Source organism: Accipiter gentilis, chromosome 14, assembly GCF_929443795.1.
Source record: "Accipiter gentilis chromosome 14, bAccGen1.1, whole genome shotgun sequence".
Classification (NCBI taxonomy): Eukaryota; Metazoa; Chordata; class Aves; order Accipitriformes; family Accipitridae; genus Astur; species Astur gentilis.
In genome coordinates, this window is record NC_064893.1 from 3,212,501 (window position 1) to 3,230,386 (window position 17,886).

At 40.6% G+C, this 17,886-nt stretch overlaps 1 protein-coding gene across 7 annotated transcripts in view; it reads right to left on the bottom strand.

Annotated features, from left to right (window-relative positions):
* Positions 1 to 17,886, bottom strand: part of AMPH (amphiphysin) — a 121,266-nt gene that overhangs the window by 44,318 nt on the left and 59,062 nt on the right. For all 7 annotated transcript variants that reach the window (XM_049816839.1, XM_049816841.1, XM_049816838.1 and 4 more), the window contains exons 3-4: positions 8,202 to 8,256; positions 1,980 to 2,074 (exon numbers count right to left, since the gene is read on the bottom strand). In XM_049816839.1, the coding sequence (XP_049672796.1) occupies positions 1,980 to 2,074; positions 8,202 to 8,256 (150 nt within the window). The remainder of the gene's footprint in view (positions 1 to 1,979; positions 2,075 to 8,201; positions 8,257 to 17,886) is intronic.

A 17,886-nucleotide genomic window follows, 5' to 3' on the forward strand; every position in this document is an offset into this window, starting at 1 on the left:
ATGAAACATGCCAACGTCAGCAGGCAAAATAAACACCACCACCACCCCCCCCCCCGAAGCTACAGTGCTTTTCTCCAGCCCTCTTTACAGCTCTGGGGTAGTCACCAGGAAACACTCCTTGTAGTTTTCCGGTGTTTAGGAACATGTTAGTGCAGCTGATGTGACAACGATCCCGTGGGGAGCAGGGTGATATTCCTTGCCAGAAGCAAATCCTGTTACACAGAGACATAGTGCTCGACTTGTTCTCAACTGAACAAGTCATTAGCATATGTTAAACACCATGATCCCCCTTTTCTTTGCACATTTAAAAAATCACTGAACTTCCTCCTTTGATGGGAGGGAGGCTAAAGGGGGCAAGCACTGCTCTGCAGGGCTGTAATCCTTACCAGCAAGTCCGGAAAGCTATTCCCTAGTGTTTGTTTTGTCATGATCTACTATAGGGCATATTATAAATGCTGTGTGATGCCAGCATTCAGTTCATTCATTTCCTACCCTAACAGAGTCCCTAATGAATTATTACAATCTATTAATCATGCTTAAAAGAAATACCTCATTTATTAACACAATATTTAATCACAGTGGTCTACAGAGCAGCACAGCATTTGATCATAGCAAGCAACTGCCAGTCTTGTGCATTTGCCTTTCTATCTTGCTGATACATATTTTGGACAAATTAAAATCATGAAGATTTTCTGAAAGCTAATGGGCTCAAAAAAATATTGCTGAAGAGTCCTTTAAGCTATCAACTTTCCTACCATACAGAATAAGGTAATTTAAATGGACCCCTTTTGGAATGATCATTTATATCTGGACTGCACAAATATATCATTCTTTTTTACTCTAGGTTGAGGGATGCATAAATCTACATTTGTGATTATATAGGGAAAAATACTGGGAACAGAGATTTTTTAATATTGCCCACATGAGTCTCTTATGAAGAAGACACATCTAACATTTATCCCTGTATCTAACAGAGATTAAGAGCCAAATTTTGGTCCTTTCACACACAATTGCAAGTTTCCGAGTGTAAAATCTAGTAGTCTACAGATACAAGATGAGGTGCTACAGCAATATGCAGCAAGACATCTTCCAGCTGTTTAACCTAAACCAATATAAATGGTATGGTATCTTAACTTATACAGTTTGGAAGTCGTGTGCTTTTAAAATCAAAAACACATCATGCCTTCCACAGCAGAGAAGGGCAGAGGAAGGCAGCCATAAAAAAGAAAAGCAATCATTATGCAGACTTGGGAAGAGTGCTCTGTCTTCCAGTTTCTTGTTATTTATATTATCCAGGAGGTCTTGCAAACTGAATGTCAAGTGGTTAAAAGCTGCACTGATAACAGTTTGCACTTTCTTGTCACCATCAGCACATTTGCTGACTTCCCCCAGAATTAAGGCTGTTTAAGCAGGCAATTCAGAGCACCTCAAGTCAAATTCCTGCAATGTCCTCTAGAAAAGCCTGTTCTTCTCTAATCACTGGAGAAAACTAAAAAGACTAAAATGAATAGTGTCCATCAGCCTAATCTACCCTTAAATTCCAGATTCTTGTCAGCGAGGTGAGTGTTCCATCAGATACCCTGTTTAGTGCCACTGGTTCAACAGCTGTTACATAGCACACAAAGATAAAAAGATTTGGTAATTTTTAACATTCAATTGAATTGAGAATCCTGACTGTAAAACTGCATGTAAGATACCTTGTACAAACTTGTCAATCAGTCGCTATCAGGACCAATTCTGCTCACACTGATGTTGACCTCAGTGGGAGCTTATGTCAGCTAGTTTGTAAAATAGACATTGCAAATGTGGTATCTGGTCAGCAGGAGGTGCATTTCACAAGACCAATAATTTCTATGCTCAGAAAACAGGATTTTACATGCAATGAAGCATTAAGGGAAATTTCAGACTTACACTTTTCAACAGCTTAGATTAATCCATTTGCAGCCAAAATACTTTTTTCCTCTTTCCACACATCTTACCTCTCCAATCATTTTCACATCTTCCCGTCCGTACCAATCTGGCTCATACACTTCATGAAGAGACTCTGTAAGCTTCTTTGAGGCATCTTGCATGCCTGTAATTAGAGAGAATGAGGAACATATAATTGCAACATACAAGAAACACTTGCTAAATATCTTTATTTTGACCCACGAGTACCCACTATACTACTCCCTCTGGCATGTTTAGAATATTGTTTTCAAGAGCTGAAACAAAACGTTTATTTTCACCTAGCTTCCCCAGGTCAATGAGAAAAGTCCCTTACAGAAGGATTAACCCATACTTATATGCAGAGAAAAAGTTTCTACCAGATTAAGGATTCCATTTTCTATTCTGAACTAAACATATCTGAACATGAATAACAACTCAGAGGATAGTCCTGCCCACTAAAGGTATGTAATATTCAACTGAAAGACTATCACTGAGAAGACAATCTAATAGTGACCTGCCTTTGGTTATTCTCAGCTCTTCCACCCTACGGATCAGTTTCCTACCTTGTCCATAACGAGTACCATGCCAAACTGTCTGAAAGAGGAGGCATTTCCAGGGTGGCATGGTTAAAATGGCAGAGATTTATGGGAATAGCTGGCTGTAAAAATGGACTTAGGAGAAAAGCTAGAAGAGGTCTGTGTTAACGAAAAGTGCTGCCCAGAATGGGGGAGGTGGCACACAGGTAGAACATATCTCAGGATTTCTCCGTTTCCTTGTTTTCAAAGATACTTAAGTCTCAGGAGCTTTCACATGTAAAGTGAAAATGGTTGAGCTTGTTATTCTTGTGCCCACAGTAATGATGGTGACCTAAAGGTATGTTCATAATGAAACAAAGGACTGGCAAGAGCTGAGACAGTCTCTAGGGAAAAGATATGCCTGAACTTGGGGAAAGCGCCATAATGGACCTGATTTTATGAAGGATGATTATCTTGTATGCTCACCCGGTAGGTTTAGAAGTATGTGGAGCCCAGCGCTTATTTATGCTTGCAGCGGGGTGGTGTCTACAGAGAAGTGTGCTAAACCAAACTGCATCAGCCAGCTTTGGAGCTCTTGCTACCAGAGGTGAAACAAGAATGGGGATTATTGATGGTTATCACTCTGTAATGCACAGAGGAGCTGGCTTAAATGTAAAATAGCTTCAATGATATTATGAGAAAGAGCCTAAATCTATCTTCAGTGAGATCAGTTTGACCACAGTGAATAAATTACTGCCCTCAGTGAAGGCGTTGGGGTTTGCCTTTCCGTTTGGATGGAGTGCCGATACATTAGATGATGAATATGGTTCTGAATTCAGTGAAACCAAGCTGATCTCACCTAGCATGCTAGAGTTAGTTCAGAATCAGTAATTTTAAAATGACAACTTTATTTCAATGTCTTTGCAAAATCTGTGCTGTCTTGAAAATGTCTCTAGAATGATCTTCAGATTGAACTGCTCAGTGGCTGAATTTAGGAATAACATCAATGCTTGTTTTCTGCACAAAGAAATGTTCAGGAGTTGAAGAGGAATTTGAAACTTGAATGTCTAGAAGAACAGACTTGACCTAGTCAGTAGCTATTCCACCATGCACTCCAAAACACACACTTGAGATACAAAAGGAAAATAAATGCAGTAATGCACACTTCCTAATATAAAAATGGTGGTCTATGGAATGGGTAGGATAGGAAAAATTATACTGAGAAAGCTGAAAGTAGATGGCTATTCTCAAACCTTGGGTTCAAGGGACAGAATGGTGTGGGAAAGGGGAAGAACAAGTACAAAGGAAACTGGTGTTCAGAGGGTACAAGCTTTCACCCTTAAATCAAAAGGTGCTGACCCAAAACAGAGTATTTGATCTCTTCAGGGATTGTCTTGGAGGTGCTTTTTAATGACAGAGCTCAGCTCAGAGAATTGGTATAGAACAGGAACTTAAGATGCATTTCTTCCTTTCCTCCTTTGTGGTTAATGCTTAGAATGTTGTATCACCACCTAAGAAAGGGCTCCTGAATAAAGGGGAATTTTTTGCCTAGAATATGGCAGATTACAGTAAAATACAGATAATCTTCACATATTTTTCAGGCAGGACTCATTTAAAATCTTTAATGCCACTGCAAATTAATCACCTTAGGAGGTAAGACAAAACCAGCACAGTATTGCCATGCTGAAGAAGGCTGCTTCTGTCCACTCAGGGTGAATGCACAGACCAGGAAGGTTTCCATATCCCTGCTCATGCTTGATCCTTTCTGATACCTGAACTTCTGCCCTTAAGCACGCTGCATGCTAAACCCGCCACGTACGTTCTGCCGGCAGGCAGGCTAGCACAGCTGCTCGCTAATCCCTCGTGCAGCTTACACTCAGCTCGGTCAGAGACCAGGCTTGGGTAGAGCACCTTTTCCTACGGAGGCTTTCTTTTTTAAGTACTACAGGACTGAGGCATATTATCTGTTCAAGAGAATAAGTAAAAGACACTTAATATCCCATATTAAGTCATATCAAAGTTGCACAAACTTTTACACTTGTTTCAGTTCTAAGAATCTAGTAATCCTCCATTCTACCATGCTTCCATAAAAAATGTCAATCAAATCCAGCTGCAGCATGAGGCAAGTTGGCATTACAGTACTTGGCTTCTTCAGTCAGGGGCTTCAGTCTGAAATTTCCACAGGCCAGGATCATCTGTCCTACTCCCCTCCTCCTGCATCTATACTAGGTTTACTGCAATAACGCAAATGAGTGCATGGGTAAATACCAATCCAGTGGCCTCCTATTCTTTTTCATGCCTGTGAGCATAAACTTACAATGTGCAATAATATTTTTTTTATTTGGCTGGTTTTCACATAGAATTATTTCTGATGCACTGATACCTTTTATGCATTATTCAGCACTAAAGTTAAGAGGATTAGTGTCTCAGCCATAGACTGCAGGCTGCCTCTTTCTGCTTTTTTAACTGCTATCACTGAGAAAGATAAATTGTTTAAAGCAAATCATTAAAGTACTAAGAAATTTGAAAAGAATTTTTACTGCTGGTGAACAATTAGAAATTTATATTTAATATCAATTGTTTAATTTAGTATCACTTCTTGGTAATTGGGTCACTTATTTAATAACTACAAATGCCAAAATAATTGAATCGCTTAGGAAAAATTATGCTAAATAGCCTAGTTACTTAAGTTTGAGGCTCTCTGATGAAATCATCCCTCTTTCTATGGGAAAGAGTCTCTCTCCCTGGAACCCCAAAGGACTCCTAGAGGCCCCCATGTGGTAGGGATCCTGGGGGTGGTGGTGCAGAGACATTCCCATTAAGCACCCTAGAGACAGCAGAGGGTAGGTGACTCTTTGCTATCATGATTTCAATGTAGTCAAGCTCCCATGGAAATTGAGACTGGCCTGGGACTCCATGTTGGCCGTAGGACCCATACACTGTGGGGTTTCCTCACTCCCCAGCAGGGAAATCTAGGCTGAAACATGGAGAAAATTCTATTTTCCTGATGGAGTGAGGCACCTTGGTCTGGCTCTTAATATTTAATTACGTGAGTGGGGAAGAGAGCTTCATGTGTGGTTCTCTGGGGAAATGACCTATCCTGCCATAAGGGTTGGATCTGTTATTGCTAGTTACCCACTAGATTTTCCACTGGAACAATTCAATCATTTCATAATTCATTACTAAATTTTACAGAAAGATGATTAATAGTTTTATTGCTTCTAAGAAGTTACATGATTGATTTTAAGATTTGTGTGTCTGGAGGATATGTGCAGTTCTGTCTGCCACAGACTGACAACTAAGCAGCAAAACTGCTTACAGACCTCCAAAATCTCCCCTTCCCTTCCTGTAGACCAGTTAGTATTTCTCACTACATTAAGCCACCTAAAAAGTACAGTGCTTCTTTTTTGTGATGCAGGATTCCTTTTTACCCCTGCCAGCTTGCCACCTGCATGCAGATCCAGGTTTATATCTCCCCATCTGCACTGGTGCTTGCAAAGAGCTCAGGGTAGAGAATGCAAAGTTAATTTAGGGTTTCTTTAATAAATGGCCCATAAAACCTTTCAAGTCACCTACAGCTCTCAAAAGCTTAAAAACCAAACAAACCATGAAGTAGAGAACCCAGATACATGTTGCCAAGGAGACTGGAAGAGACAGAAGACTGAGGCATGAGATGACTATAGCTATGGGGGATAGTACACAGTCTTGTCAGTACAAACACCACTGATACATAGCAGATGTTAAACTATCATGCAGGTGAAATAAAACAGCACATAAAAGCCATTCACAAGTTCAACAGCTTTATGACATGGTTCCTCCGAGTCCCTGAGTAACCAGCAGTAAAGATCAAGACCCAGCTAAGACTAAGAAGCACCTCTGAGTGAGAGAAGGATTATGAATACAGCAAAAATTCTTTAAAGACTGTGTGATACTAAACCTGAAACTGTCAAGTATATTAAAATGAAGGGATAGAGGGTCATAAGAAGGCTCAGTTGACCATTCCTTGCTTAAATTGTGCCCCGGACCTTGTAGTTCCAACTTCCAATATCCAGTCACTCAAAAGTCATACAGCAAAATGAAACTCATACTGGAGTTCACAACATACCAGATTCATAAAATCCTTTTAGTTAAAGTTAGCTATCTTGCCAGTTCCTGAAACCGTTTAAAATGAACTGCTTTTCTCACACCTGTAAAAGTACAAGGCTGTCAAGTGCATTATTTTCCAATTATATGATTGACCTTTTTCCCTGCAAAATGAGCCCCTGATGACAGTGTGCCTCCAAGGCTCAGATGTCCTAGGTGCAGAAATCCCAATCCAGTGCCTAAATATGGGGGTTCCCATGCATTTGTGCATAGCCACCCCGAAACCCTTTAATGATGGCCACCCTTCAAAGAGTAGCAACAAAGAGACTGTAGCAGTTGCTGGATCTGCTTCTGCCATCTAAAATCTGGAAAGGTCTTTGCCACTGCTGAGCTAGTCAGCTTTGGGGAAGTCCCAGCCAGAGCTGTGTATTGGGGACTACTGTCTCGGGCTGTCCTCTCACTCCACAGCACCAAGGTGTGCCAACACGTCTGCCAAGGATGCCCACTGGTGGCTTGTTGGCTTTGGAGAATAATATTTTTAAGGCTCTTGTGAGCTGCTTATGACTGAGTCTTTTTTAAGACATGAAGATAATGAGGTGCTAGCAAACAGTTTTCATTCTCAGTAAGAAAGTCAGTCCTAATTATTTTCAGATATGGACTTACAGGCTGCAACAAGAGAAAGATGCTGAACAGAAAAGCATGGCTAAAAAGGCAAAAACTTGCACAATGAAAATTTCATACCAAGTTAAAAACAAAATTTGGTGCAAAGAGTAGCCCACTAGGCAGTAAACAAGCAAAAGGACCACGAATGCACAGAGTACTAGGAAAAGAAGAGAAAGAGAGAAAGAAAACTAAACATGGAGAGGAGGATTGTTGTCAGCAACATGAAAATCAAAGCATCATGTAAACAGTCAGCCTACATGACAGAAAAGCCATCTGGCCAACAAACAGCCTCATCATGCTGTTTCTGAGTATCCATCTGATAATAGGTGTGGGGAAGGGATGACTGAAAAATAAGAAAGTAAAATCAGCATCCAATGGGTCCTCAAAAATGACTGATGCTGAAATATCATCTAAGAACAAAAGACATTGTGCAAATCCCTACATGGCAAAATATCTTTTGTCTGGTACAGGATTTTCCTTGCCCAGCCCATCCAGCAAATAATAGATGGTCAAAGACATTAAGCTACTGCTTTGCTCCCTATTTTACAATTCCCATCGAAAAGAGCTTTCTTCCCTGCCTGTCAACAGCTGCTGAATCTTTATTATGACACAGTGATTTCCAGGGATGGTAATACTCATTTGTAACATCTTCCCTACTGGACTGGAGCCAGGTTAAAAATATAACACACATATATATATATGTGTTTATGACATATATATATTTATCTCAAGAAGCCATTACTGTCTGTCAGTCACCAACTCTTATTCCCTTGGACAGCCAAGGATGAGCCGTGCACGCAAGACTGTACACACATGAGTTGACATCGAAGGTGCAGAAACCCTAGCAACAGGCTAAAGAGCCTGTGCCGGATCCAAAGCAGAAATGTGGACTACTAATGACAAAAGCAGTATTACTTGTATTTGTCTTTGTATACCTTAAACAAGCCTACCTGTCTCAATATTTTAAAAATGTTTGCTTTATGAAAACATGATGTAAAACTTAAAAATCACCTTTGATGGCTGCTAAATATCCTCTCAGTTCTCTCTGGAGCCTGGAACCCTCTGCCTGGAAAAGAAAAAACAAAAAAAAGGAAGGAAGTGAAAACACATTTCAGTTATGGTATTGAAAACACATTTCAGTTATATTTTATGCCTTAAAACTTGCATACAGTATGTCAAACTTAACAACAAAAAGCAATTTCAGGAGCTATCTGATGAAAAGTGTCACACGTTGCGAGCATGCACAGGTTCATACAGAAAAAGTGGCCTGGCCAAGATGTTATGCATAGTGTATTCTCTAGGCTAAAATTTCTGGGTTTATTTTCTCAGTCATCTGCACAGGGAAGAATTCCAGCCAAAGAAAGACAAGTATATTTTATGGCCAAGGTCCAGTTCAAGTCAGCTTGGCTAATGTCCTCACCTGAAACACAAAGAAGTATAATCAAGAACAGTGCACCTCCACTGGAAATCACTCATGTGAAGCCAGTCTAGACTTGCAGAAAATCCATGCCTTTACATAAACGGCTTACTACTTTTGCAAACAGTTTTCCAAGTATTTTAACATTTTAATATTTTGCACCAAATAGCTACTAAAAACCAATAGCATTAGTTATTTTGTTTAGCTTGGCTAGTGCATCTTGCAGTCTGCTGTGAAATCTCAACTGTTTCTTTGGCAAATACATCAAAATTATTTTTCTTTATCTTATACCAACAGCCTTTGAAAAACTCAGAATAGACAAAACAGAATGGGTTGCTTTACTTTATATCTGACTGTATCACAAGTTGGACTTCACAGCTCCTAGGATTTGCAACAAAATCTGTGTTATACTATAGCACATACTTTATTGCTAAAAAGCTGTTGTCCAGGATATCTTCCATAGCCTGAAGATTTTGGAAATGCTCCACGTTTATCAGTTCCCAATATCCTTCAATTTATTTATTTAAGCAGCTAGAAACTATAGGAATATCAGCTTTCAGTCACATTTTCTCACATATAGCTACACCATATGGGAAAATCAGCTGCAAAATATGACTGACTGCTTTGGAGTTTCTCTCATGTTTTTCATGTGAAAGTCAGAACCCAAAAGGGTGCGTGTGTGAATACTTCAGAAGGCAGAGTCTCAAGTGGTTTAAGCCGTTATCACTCCACTTAAGTCAAAGGACTTCTGATATCCATAAAGGATTTGCCATCAGCAACAGCAATGCTCAGAGCATTCAGACACAGAGGATCATAAGAAATTCAGGTTGAAAGGGACCGTCTGGGGCTTAGAATCCATCTACCTGTGGCCACATTAAACCCAGATGGTGGTTCTCAAAAAATACTCACTTGCCTCACCAGTAGACACATTGTAATGCAGATTACATCCACGAAATTCACTTGCCTCTCCCAGACCCCTGCAGGGAACTGAAGGCCTTCAGAACTGGATCAAAAACCCCAAATTGCAATGCACTGTGAGAGCAACTCTTTTAATGTCCTGGTAATATTTAAGAATTTAGAAGGTAAAAATGCCTGAGTGGGCTTAGAAAGTAGACTGAATTCACTTTACAGATTCAATGAACAGAAGGTTGCTTTTACACTGATTTGATCTGAAGTGAAACTCCTTTTTGAACCTAAATCCATTAATCAACTAAATTCTGACCATGGGAATAGGTCCACCAGGGCGATATCTGAGAAGCTGCTGAGTAACAGCAAGATCACAGGAGCACCCAGCCCACCAATCTGCCTCTGGTTTGGGACCATATTTGATGCTCCAAGGAAAGACAAACCCTTCCCTTGCTTTGGGATCAAAGCTGCATATCAAAGTAGGGGCTAGAAAGGCACAGGTTGAGTAATCAATGGATTAAACCTCAGGCTTAATTACTTATAACACAATAGAAAGTTCTGAAAGTAGTGGTAGCTTGATGTTGTGTCCCTTCAGAAAATATACGTATACATCTTAATACTATTTAGTAAAAAGTATTACCCTAATGCATCATAACGACACCTTTTATCATCCTACATAACATGGTAGCATCCTAACACACTTCAGAAGCTGACTTCTTTCTACTTCTTTCCATACTAGAATGGGAGGCAGAGAGATGACAGAAGTTGTCTGCTTTCCACGGAGCAAGATATTAAGTGAACAACACTGCCGTAGAGGAAAGATTGAACCTGGGGGCAGAATTTCTCACTATTGGATCTGAAAAGGAGTATCTGTAAACATGCAGCAGAAAGAGGAGGGAAGTTCCTTTCTATGCACGGCAGTCTCCTCCTGGGAGGATCCCTGGTAATCTGAGAAGTCTCATGAAGGTATAGAAATGATCTTTGGCCTGAGCACTTGTGGTGAAAACGGGAAGTAGATACAGCAACTTGATTCTTCATCATGGTCCAGCTTAACAGGTGCCCATACAATAACAATTTTTAGTTATTAAAGAATTTCTGATGTTTCAGGTGCAGCAAACCACTGCTGGAAGACTCAGAACCCTGATAGGTGCCCTCATGTCCAGTAAAAGGTCTGTATTTACTCACACGCATGCTGTTTTGTCACTAGGACTAACTAGCACACCACAAATGGCATGTCAGGGACACACGTTGCTCAAACACTGTTTTATATAACTGTACTGCTGTGTAGTTTTACAACTGGTACCCTAAACCACTATGAGTTCTATTGAGGTTGATTAGCATTATGCATTATCAGCAACTGCTGCTCAGGAAAATGTACAAGAAAAAGTCAAAGCAGTAAAACATGATGCAAATATTTTGCCATATGTGCTGTTATGAATTCTGACAATTCATTCAAAAGAATAATTTTAACAGGGATCTCCTTCAGTCTGGGTTATTAACAGGCCACAAACCACTGAAATATCTAAGCAGCATAGAGCCATATGAATTTTCCCTTATTAGCAAATCTTGTATGAGACGTGACATTAAAGCATCCATGTGCAAGGGCCAGCTCCCACTGAATTTGAGAGGTAATACCTCAGTTTCAATGGCAACAGAATTAGACCTTTCTATAAAATACCAGAAATAAAAATTTGCATCAAAAGTCCTCAGCCCTGTGAATTCAGCAAAACGTACCTCTGGTCTACACATTTTTCTATAGCAAACTCACTATTAGTGAAGATAGATATACTTTTACCACCTACTCACTGTTAGTGAAGATAGATATACTTTTACCACCTAACAGACTAATTAATATTCACAGGATGAAAATACTGCATTGCTGGCTCTGCACATCTTGCAAACTGTGACATACAGGTTTTAAAAAGCACTGTTTTAAAGAGTGTTACATATTTAATATTGCCCCTTCTTGATGTTTACTGACACACTCTTTCTCCTTTCTGGTCTATCAGATGAAAGCATCTGGTGGCTCTGAAACCACTCCTCCATGTATCTTCATTAAGGCCATCCATTTTGTTAACCGAGAGGCAGTTTCTTGAAGGAGAATGAAAAGTAGGTGTCATTTCACAGATGTTGTGCTCCTCTAAAATGAGATTTCCCAAGACAGCACTAATGCTTTCTTTACCATTTCATAATTTCTTTTATTTGTTCTACATGAGGCAGCAAAATGAGTCAGAGTTTCATAATATGCAAGAAAATTCCAGTGAGAAATCTCAATAGCATACTTAATAGCAAACTTCTCGCAGTCAGGTTGTTTGATAACAGGAGGCATGTTCTCACCAGGCTCCAGCACCAGAAATCAGTGCTCTTAGCTCACCTGGTCAAACTCAACATATAAATTACCAAAAATCTGTCAGGCAATCCTGTTAAACTGCACATAAGAGCAAGGGAGGCATGCTAACAACCCAAAACAACATCTCTCATTAGGAAAATCAACTCAGCTCTCCACAGTGATGTCCCAAACAACAACTTGTTACTCTGAACAGCTTAGCACATAGTCAGTGTCGCTGTCAGATCCCCTTTTCCACTCTCTGGTCTTATTACATGGTCAGTATTATGTAGCTGGTAAAGACACATGCACCCATTGAGATAAGGAGGCTCAGTGTTTCAAGATCCTGTCATCTACAGCCACAGGTCTTACACACTTTTACAGCAGCATTAGGCCTTTTCAGTACTACTAATTCTTGTGTATATTTAGTTTTGGTGCTCTTTTCAAAGACTAGTATTTAAGCATATCTTAGCACTGGAATTAAGACAATGAGAGCCATAGCACTGTTGGCTGTAAGACTGATGAGATCTACAAAAACTTAATGACTAAAACCGTAAAAAAACATGGTTTCTGTCTTACCAGCTTTTACTTCCTGATGCATTAGAAAAATCGCTGCGACTACTCAGAAATTAAAGGCCACCTTCCCTCCATGAAAGCTGGAATCACATGACCTATTTGCCAGGCATCATTTATTCCAGGCAGAACAGAAGAGTTTGATTTTTCTATCATGTCACATACAGGATGTAAACACAATACATCTTTACAGGAAAAGGCAGCACAGCATGTGCTTGATACCAAAACCAAATAAATCACTCCACTTAGCAAGAGTCAAGAGCACTGTCAATTCTGAACCTGGAGCATAGGTTAACTAATAACCTGCCCCACAGAAATGCATACCAGATAATTATTAATGCAGCTCTAAGTCTTATACTGCAATTTTGTCATTCCATTGCTAAGGGACAGAGCTCAAAAGAAAGCATTTTCTGTATCGCCTGGAAGACAGCCTTTATTGTAATGTGCAGTTATTAGCCACAATGTAAAGCAGCACTGTCTCTCTGTTCACAAGCACTTTAGGTAGTATTTACTAGTAGGCCTTTTAGGGAACTCAGAAGGATGAATGCAAAGGACTATTGCATTAAGAAAAGCTTAACAAAATAAGAGGCTGTTAGGAAAAATCCATAATTCAGTATGAAATATATCTGCATATCAGAGTACACTATTTTACCATTTCTCAGTTTCCTTATAGTTCCTAGAACTCTCACCCAAATTTTGGAATCTTTTTCATAAAGAAATACATTTCTTCTTTTCTCTTTCTACAAGCTGTAAGAGACTTGGGTTTTGAATTGTTTTGTCTAGTGCATCACTTGAAAAAAGTTGGATTTGCAACCTTCTCTGGAAACACAGAGATTTTTCGCATCCCAGTACCTACAAAAATTTGTGGTCCAGCCACTAAGAAGGCTCAAGAGTAAGAATTTCATAATGCTAGTTATTAAGTAACATGATGAGTTGAAGTAAACTGCATCGAATCAAACAGGCTCCTTAGACAATTTGATCTAGTCCAAAAAGTAGGAATTCTAAAGGTAAGAACCAGCAAGCTCTGCTCTGTGTTAGTAGTGACTCCCTGTAGCCAGATGAGAAAGCTCAGTGTCTGCAGTGATGCTTAACTAACTAAATAACCCTTTTACTGAACCAATGGTCTCTGTTTCAGATGAGGACCGACCAGAAAACATTTGGCACCTTCCTTAAATGAAATTCCAACCTTCTTGCCTCACAACTAAAGCTCTCCCTCCCCGAGCTAGATCCTACATTCATACTTATCACATCTTCCTACAAGCATACTCATGTCCTCATGCAGGGCCCAGACTAATGGTTTTAATGAAAAATTGGGGTGTGCAAAGACAGCAACTGCAGAGTCTACAAGTCTATGGCTAAAAGTAATCTATACATACTAAATGTCAAGCTAGACTTTCTGAACATGTACTTGGCCTCTATTTATGCCTATAGCTGCATATCCCTAACAATATTCTTAAATAACATATATAAGCTATGCATTAACAGGTCTGGTAGAAAACTGTCCAGAAATGTCTGCTGTGAACTGCAACATGTTCAATCCATGTGTTAAATCCCATAGCTGGGCTATGTCAACTGTCCCCAGGGTTAGTAATCCCAAAGGCTTCCTATAGAAACATATACCAGTCTGCTTTAAAAATAGTCAGAAATAACTTGATCATTCAACTGCACTTCCTGGGAGAAAACAATTAGCACTGTTACTAAAGCTGCAGAGGCATAATAGTTTATATCCAAGGGGCAATCAAAATCAGCCCAGTGTGACAATGGTTTAGACTTTAGATTTGGAGCAATCAATAGGCAGAATTAAAAAAAGCAAAACATCGGATCAGCTGCACTGTCCTTTGAAGTGAGGAATTAGTTGGAATAGATCTGGGCTGTTCCTGCAGAGATAATTTTGTAGCATGAAACAGGGGGCCTCACCTTCCTGGGTATTCTGCCTGATTGGAAATTAATGAGGTTGAGATGAGATTTAATGGTACACTATGTTTCTTCTTGCCTTGGGAAAAATGGCCCCTTAGACAGAAGATAATTATTAACCATACATTTCAGGATGAAATGGTAAACAGCAGAGAAATCCCTCCCATAGCCTCCCAAATACTTTGCACATTCTATTGCTTGTATTAGGCTTAGTGGTCATCCAGTATCTGAAGTACGCTTTGGGACTGCCCCTGAAAAGATGCCTGTGAGATGCAGTCCCCCTGAAAGCAAACACTTCATGGCTCACAGAAAAAAGCTCCCTCCCACTGGTCTAGATTGTGTTTTCCTATGTCTGGTTTACTTCGAAGTATCTATCAGGGACAGCATTTGGCAACACCTTTGTTTAGCAAAGGAGTCTCCTATGGACAGAGCTGTATTGAACCAACGATATGTTGTAGCTTAACAAGTATCAAGAACGCCCTGCAGTTTAGTATGAGATTTCACAGACAACCAAAGGAATCTGAGTTATCAGCTAAGGAGAAATAGTGTCTCCCATTCAGAGTAATTTTAAAGCTCACACTTTTTGTTTACTGCCTGAATTCTTTTCTCCATCTCAAGCCCATGTACAAGATCAGTAAAATGAAGGCATCTAAAGGGAGGACATAAGGTACGTTTAAAGATGGTCAAATAAATATATGGAGTACCTAATAATTCCTAGAGAAAAGAAGGTGTGGCAGAACACAGACTGAATTTCATGTGATTATAATACATATTGAAGCTCCCCTTCTTCATTATGTCCTTTTTTCATCTCCAGACACCTATCACTGTCTACATGAGTTGGGTGCCTCTCTTAGGGCCAATGTAGATCTCTTCAGTGCAACCTGTGTAGTCAGGAGGGCAATTAAGATAAACCTATAGTCAAAACCATTCACTCAGCATAGCTGTCTAGCACCATTTGTGATACATGCACAAATGGCAAATGCGACTGGTCCTAAGGGACCTGCCAGCTTTGTTGAACAGCATTTGGAAGCCAGGGAGGACACACTAGGGCCTCCCAAGTGGCAACAGATGCCAACATTTAGACAACTGACTCACAGCCCTCACTCACAGCAGCTGCTCAACTCAGTTGGTGGGGCTGTGCCAGGAGCCACAAGTGACCCCAGGACAGACCATGCCCTCACTGATGGTTCTGCAGGGTCTGGGCTGGGCGGGCAGAGCCAGGGCTTGGTAAGAGGCTTCACTGACACCCCCACAACCTAGCAAGGCTTTGAACCAGGTCCAGGGTCTGTCTGGGAGATCTAGATGGGAGCAGCAAGAGATGCAGCCGAAGCACAGGTCCCCTAGGCATGGGGAGCAGCCTATGGCATGGCTTAGGGAGGGACTGTGTGCCCAGGGCTGAGCTAAAATGGGACTCCTAGGCCCATGTGCAGGGTTAGGGGTCCCAGATGGGGCTGATCAGAGCCATTAAGGACCACAGATGCCCCCAAGGAACTGATGGGTTTCTGTCTTGGCCCTTCAGACCACACTGCCCAGTTCAGCACTAGTGTCTGGGGAGACCCAACTTGAGCACAGACACGCACATTCAAGTGTTGCAATCTGGAACTGGATCGCTCCCCAGGGGCAGGGTTTAGCTGCCAAAACACATGTGTCTGTTGCCACTGGAGATGCCACAGGGTGCTCAAGAGGACCACAGAGTCAGCAGGTATGATACAGGACTGTGGCCAAAGCCATGTGCCTCTGTCTGGAGCAACAGCAGGAGGCCAGGTGGGACACCTTGAGGCACATCTGTTGCCTATGCATAGGTGGTGAATCTCATCTTGGGTATCTTGACTCATGCATAAGTTTTAAGAAATCAGTGGCACATCCAATGCAAAAAAAGAGCACTTCAATAAATGTTAATTGTCTCACAGAACAACTTTAAGACAATGTTGTGCCACATCTGTAAGGCAGCTAAGCATGCTTGCAGGAAATGAAGACCTGGCCAGGATACACCTTTTCAGGACCCCTAACAATTACACCCAAGGAGCAGCTCTTACTGTGAGGCACACATTAAGTAAAGAAGTCCACACAGGCAGGTTCTGCTTACTCAAAAACAGCAAAAAAGACTCTTCATTTTCACCTAATTCTATAAATCAACAACAACAGCACTTGAGGTTTTGCTTTATTCTGACAACATGTCATAGGCAGCTGCTTTTGTAGTAGCAACTGCTACATCTCAGTGTGTACATATACAATACATAATGTCAATAAAATAAGTCTCATAACTACATATGGAAAAGTAATGAGAGGTAAATATGCATACACATTAAATAGAATATTGAACTCTTACAAAAATGAAGCAAGCACTGTGAGTCATTAAAATACACTTGGGGATAAGGAAATTTCCACTTCCTGTCAAAAAAAAAGAAAGTGTAAGATGCAGTTGCTTGAACAACAGAATAGAAATGAAATTTCAGGTAGATCCCCAATGGACTTGATATTTTCACAGTCGAGAGAAATATGCAGGAATTGTCTTTTTTTCCCCCTCTCTGAACTTTAGGGTCAATTAAGAGGCTGAGCACATCCACAATTAGCTGTGCAGAAAGAACTGTTTAAGCCTCAAGAAATTTCTTGCAATACACTGAAAATCTGTGTCATCCTGTCTCATATATGAGTTTATATATGTTTGGTTTGTTCCATAAGTTTTGATTTAGAGTGGCAATTTTCAGTTTACAACTTAAATGGAAGGTGAATAACAGCTGTATTCACTGTTAAAAATCTAAATGTTTTTACTGCTGGTTTCAGCTGCAGCAGCTTACTGCTTCTGATAGGGAAAGTCCTGAGGCTCTACAAAGCCATCTTGCTCTGTTCTCTACAGACATGGGATGACTCAGTTTCTCCATGGTGATTCATCTGAGTAATTCAAATCGGGGTTGTCAAGTCCAGAAGGGGCTCTTATCCAGCAGTATTTAGAAAGAGATGGGAACAGATCACTGGGGAGTCTAAATGAGCTTTTCCTACAGATAGAACTGCTGGACATATCCTTACACATAGCCTTCTGCTGAGTTTGGTACATACCCACCATCCAATCTGCTGTTCAGGCAAGGAATAGCATGTTAAGGTTTCAGTTTTTCAGTTACCTGTTTCCTAGGTAATGAGCACTATGCTCCTTCTCTTTCCTTTCTCTATCCTTTCCCTGAGCTGAACTGGGAGTCCTCGTTTATTATCTTTGGAGAGTATCAATAAAAATATAATTCTATACTTAAGACCGGTTGACCTCCCAATTGTTGCAGGCTTAATAAGGTAGAGGGACAAGAAAGCTTTCAGATTACCAGGATCCCCAGAGCCCATGTGGCACTAGCTGCTACAAGCAATTTACAAAGACACAGAACTGAAGTAACAGTCTTCCTCAAAACCGAATGCAGGTAGGTGAGATGGCCAGGGAACAGCCAAACCACTGCTAAGTGAGATTCCAAGAAACAAAGTAAAGGTTGGACCTTCTCTCAAACTGCCTTTGCCATAGAAAGGCCTTGTTAGGTCAGCAACCACCACGGAGACAAATAATCCCGGAGGGAACTGCA